Source organism: Aulostomus chinensis, chromosome 21 (assembly GCF_037954235.1).
Source record: "Aulostomus chinensis isolate RoL2024-O1b breed Wild chromosome 21, RoL_Achi_v1.0, whole genome shotgun sequence".
NCBI lineage: Eukaryota > Metazoa > Chordata > Actinopteri > Syngnathiformes > Aulostomidae > Aulostomus > Aulostomus chinensis.
In genome coordinates, this window is record NC_141340.1 from 527,501 (window position 1) to 532,500 (window position 5,000).

The 5,000-nt window shown below is 50.6% G+C and overlaps 1 protein-coding gene across 2 annotated transcripts in view; it reads right to left on the bottom strand.

The window, feature by feature from the left end:
- Positions 1-4,984, bottom strand: part of LOC147241244 (activin receptor type-2B-like) — a 31,357-nt gene extending 26,373 nt beyond the window's left edge. For both annotated transcript variants that reach the window (XM_086191953.1, XM_086191955.1), the window contains exon 1: positions 4,599-4,984. In XM_086191953.1, the coding sequence (XP_086048079.1) occupies positions 4,599-4,650 (52 nt within the window). In that variant the 5' untranslated portion in view covers positions 4,651-4,984. The remainder of the gene's footprint in view (positions 1-4,598) is intronic.
- Positions 4,985-5,000: the final 16 nt, after the last annotated feature.

The following is a 5,000-nucleotide window of genomic DNA, read 5'->3' on the forward strand; positions in this document are numbered from 1 at the left end:
TGATGATGATCATGGTGGTGGTGGTGGTGATGATGATGATCATGGTGGTGGTGGTGGTGATGATGATGATCATGGTGGTGGTGGTGGTGGTGATGATGATGATCATGGTGGTGGTGGTGGTGATGATGATGATCATGGTGGTGGTGGTGGTGATGATGATGATCATGGTGGTGGTGGTGGTGGTGGTGATGATGATGATCATGGTGGTGGTGGTGGTGATGATGATGATCATGGTGGTGGTGGTGGTGATGATGATGATCATGGTGGTGGTGGTGGTGGTGGTGATGATCATGGTGGTGGTGGTGGTGATGATGATGATCATGGTGGTGGTGGTGGTGATGATGATGATCATGGTGGTGGTGGTGGTGGTGGTGATGATGATGATCATGGTGGTGGTGGTGGTGATGATGATGATCATGGTGGTGGTGGTGGTGATGATGATGATCATGGTGGTGGTGGTGGTGGTGGTGATGATGATGATCATGGTGGTGGTGGTGGTGATGATGATGATCATGGTGGTGGTGGTGGTGATGATGATGATCATGGTGGTGGTGGTGGTGATGATGATGATCATGGTGGTGGTGGTGGTGATGATGATGATCATGGTGGTGGTGGTGGTGGTGATGATGATGATCATGGTGGTGGTGGTGGTGATGATGATGATCATGGTGGTGGTGGTGGTGATGATGATGATCATGGTGGTGGTGGTGGTGGTGGTGATGATGATGATCATGGTGGTGGTGGTGGTGATGATGATGATCATGGTGGTGGTGGTGGTGATGATGATGATCATGGTGGTGGTGGTGGTAAGGTCAAAAGAGACAAAATTTCCATTGGAATGACCCTTTTAAAGTCAGCCAGTTTCTCATGACCTTTGACCAGTGATCATGTGTTACCATGACAACCAGGAGAGGGTCATTATGAGAACCAGTGATGTCACATGCTCGCCGTTCGCCAGCTGCAACTTCAGCACACACATTCACGTATGTGGTCGGCACCTTGGGCCCCAGCAGTGGAGATAAAAGGAATTGTTGGACTTCTTTTCATATATGTTAATGTGCATGACCTTTGACCTCTCGTGATTCCACTGAGACATTGGTACGTATGTGTGTTGGACATGTTAATGCACCACGTCTGTGTGTGCGATCATAAGTGTGTGTGTGTGTGTGTGTTTGTGTGTGAGAGGGAAACACTTTATCATGCAAAATTACCACCAAGCAATGATAAAGAGGCTTTGTTCACCATAGAGAGGTCAGAGGTCACCAACACACAGAGCTGCCAGATGCCAGAGTGTGTTTATATGTTAGTGAGATCAGAGGGCAACTTTAGAGATGCAAAGTCATGGGAACCCTGTGCGCGCGCACGCGCGCGCACACACACACACACACACACACACACACACACACACACACACACACACACAAGATCATATGTTTCAGCCTTGAAGGATGCATGACAGCTCTATTTAATGTTGTCATGGTAACTGGTTGACCTCTGGAGACGGTGTCGGAGCTCAGTGTGTCTGGTTCCAAGTACCAGCCAGTTCCCGGGCTACTGGTCAGCTGGCCAATATCGGTGATCGATCAGCTCATGTGCAGAAGCCCACTGTGACCACGTGGCAACCACGACATCCATGATGAGAAGATGAATGCTAACGCTGTTCTCATGTACTGGCATCCGTACAGCTGGAGTCAATTAATGGACTAACCCTTGCCGCACACACACACACACACACACACACACACACACACACACACACACACACACACACACACACACACACACACACACACACGCCCATCAGCATGTGATCGCCCCGACAGCTCAGAGCACTCAGAAGAGAGGACCTGCAGGACATCAGGCCTCCTCAAAAGAAATGTCAGCAAAGATGGCTCCACCAACGCCATGATGACCAGAAACACACCACCAAGACCACAGTGCCACAGGTTTGTCAAGCAAAGCTGAGCCTGCACAACCAGCACCTCTAGGACCCCAGAGGCCCCCAGACCCCCCTTTAGAACCCTCCTCCTTCAGAACGTCCCTGAATGACCCAGTGGGACGACACTCACATGTCTTTGTGAGAAGCAGCAGAGACGTTGACCAGTGCGTTTGGTGGTTGTCCAGACGACAGCTGCTCCGCCTCCTCACAGTCCAGACACACACCCCCCACCCCCCCACCCCCATGGCCAGTGGTGGACAAATGGCAGCAGCGTGAAAGTTCCCCTGGTAAGTGCGGCCCCCGGGGGCCTGCGTTTTTCAGTGGAGGGCTGCGCCCCCCCATCTGCCACACACTTTACAGTCCACCAAACAATGACGACACACACTTACAGCTACATGTGACCATAAAGCATACTGTGCTCTGATTGGTCTGAGCAGCCCGAGAGACTCAGTGTGGCAGTCAGCAGGTTTCAGGGTCTTAAAGTCTCCTCGTTTCACTCACTTTCCTACAGGTTCCATTCTGGGGTTTCTGGGTTCCAGGTTCCGTTTTTATTCTGTCCTCTTTTGTATGATAAGAGAAGACAAACATCGGGGAGACACGCCCACTAAGGTGACTCAGATAACAACTAGAAGGCATTTGATGAGTGGCAACCGCCAGCAAGATGAACTTTGGTGCAAATATCACTTCCTGTGTCCAGAGGGTCGTGCCACAGAACATGTATGTTGTTCTGTTGATTCTTTAGAGCCTTCATTGCTGGGTTTTCAGTGAAAAGACTCTAAAGCTACAATGCCAGGTGACGCTGGTGCTGAATGCTAATATCAACATGCAAAAATCTGCGAGCTAACATCTGCAGCTGCATTTGACAGGAAATAGAATGATGAGTCTACCAGTAAAATTTCTTCATTACCATGGAACAACTTTTATTTTGAAGGTCTGTAAAGTTTTCTGTCTCGTCCCTCTCAGGCCCAGTGTTGTTTTTGGCAGCCATTTTATATTTAGTCTTAGTCTTTTGGACTAAAATGCTTCTTAGTTTTAGTCAAATTTTAGTCAATTTGTTGGTTTTCGTCCACTTCTAGTCAATGGAAACTCAAAAAGGCTTTAGTTTAAAAAAAGTACAGTCTTCTAACAAATTAATTAGTACTGGTACTGGAGGTGCTGGCACAGCGGTGGATCCATCTGTAGTAGTGGATCTATCTGTAGTGGATCCATTTGTAGTGGTAATCTAAATGATATGTGGAAATCGATACAGCTTTTCGTGGTAATCTCCTATTCACTTGTGTGTAGTGGATCTCTGGGTTGATTCCAGGAGGTGCAAGCTAGTGTGGTTGTTTCAGACCCCCCCCCCCCCCCCCCCATGTCTAGACACCCCCCAGAATGCTATCGTCCTATTAGGAATAAATCAATGAATTGTAACTGTCTACTCATCAGAAATACAGAAACTGTGTTTTTAGGGGTCTCTGAGTGATGAATGCCCTTCGGTCCGACTCCAGACCAAAGCTGTTAAAGGTTGGCGGGGCTTCCCTTTAATGGAACAAATACACTGGAGAGGAAGTGGCGAGGACATCAAGACGGCAGGGGGTTATCAACAACTGTCCAAATAATAATCATCAATCCTGAGCTGATTAATGAAAACTGAGATGAACCATGGAACCACGTTAGCAGCACCACAGGAACCCCAGAGATATTTTTACTAAAACATTTAAAACAATGAATCCCATCAACACTGTATGATGAAAATATTACCCTTCAATAAAATTATCTTGTTGTATTTTGTATCAAGACGCTGCTTCTGCTGCTAACATTCATCTACAATTGTTATTCCATAACAACCCCTGTTACATTGATGGAGATGGAGCTAAGCTAACACTTCCCACCCACTACCAGTCATTGTGCTAAGCTAACACTTCCCACCCACTACCAGTCATTGTGCTAAGCTAACACTTCCCACCCACTACCAGTCATTGTGCTAAGCTAACCAGGGTGGGATATTGGTGCATCAAAACGTTGAGCAAGATTGCAGGGAGATGATTCACAATAAAAGCAGAGAGGAAGTGTGAATGACTGACAAACAAGAACATTCCTGCTGTTTCGGAACGTGGTCTAGATTCCAAAGGCTCGCGGCGGCGGACGGAGGTTATTTCCGGTCCGTCATCGTCCTCCGACTGTCTGTAGTAGTCCTCCATCGCGTACGCGCCTCCTCCCTGCTACTACGAGGCCACGTGAACGCGCAGCTTCATTCATCCTGCTGCCGACAGCCGTAGTAGAGCGCTGCGGGGCCCAGGGGACCAGAACCGAACCCGGAACCTGCTCGCTGCAGCAGACGGGCTTTGTTCGCTCTCAAGCCGATCGATTATCGATCCGACTGCCTGCATGCCAGAGCAGACAATAGACACACACACACACACACACACACACACACACACTGCCAAGCCCCCAAAATGCAGCCAAACACACGCGTGATAACATACCGGAACCAGAACCGCAGCGACGCTTCTTTTGTCCTCAGAGAACCTCCTATCTATGTTCCAGCAGAACCCCCCCCCCCCCCCCACCACCACCACCACCACCATCCACACACACACACACACACACACACACACACCCAGCCGGGGTGTTCGCGGATGTTGCAGCCTGCTGATCCCGCATCAATCCCGCTCACCTGTACATAAAGTTCCCAGCAGCAGCGCGCCGGTCAGCGGGGAGAAACGCATCCTCCTCCCCGGGTCCTCTAGTCCTCCGCAGCCAGGCCCCGGGGCAGTGTGTGTGTGTGTGTGTGTGTGTGTGTGTGTGTGTGTGAGTGTGTATGCGCGCGCGCGCGTGCGCGTGTGTTAATCCTCCTCCCGCGACTCAGATCCACTCGGTTCTATGTGGAACTTCCGAGCAGATCCGGGGCCATGCGGGCGGCGGCGGCGGCTCAGCCCGGGTCACGCGCTCTCTGCCCCCGGCGGCTCCCGCGGCCCGGCTGTCCTCGGCTCGCCCTCGCTCGCTCCCGCCTGTGGGTGCTGTCTCTGGGCTGGTGCAGCAGCGTGTCCTCGCAGTCTCTGGTCGGGGTTGCTGGGGA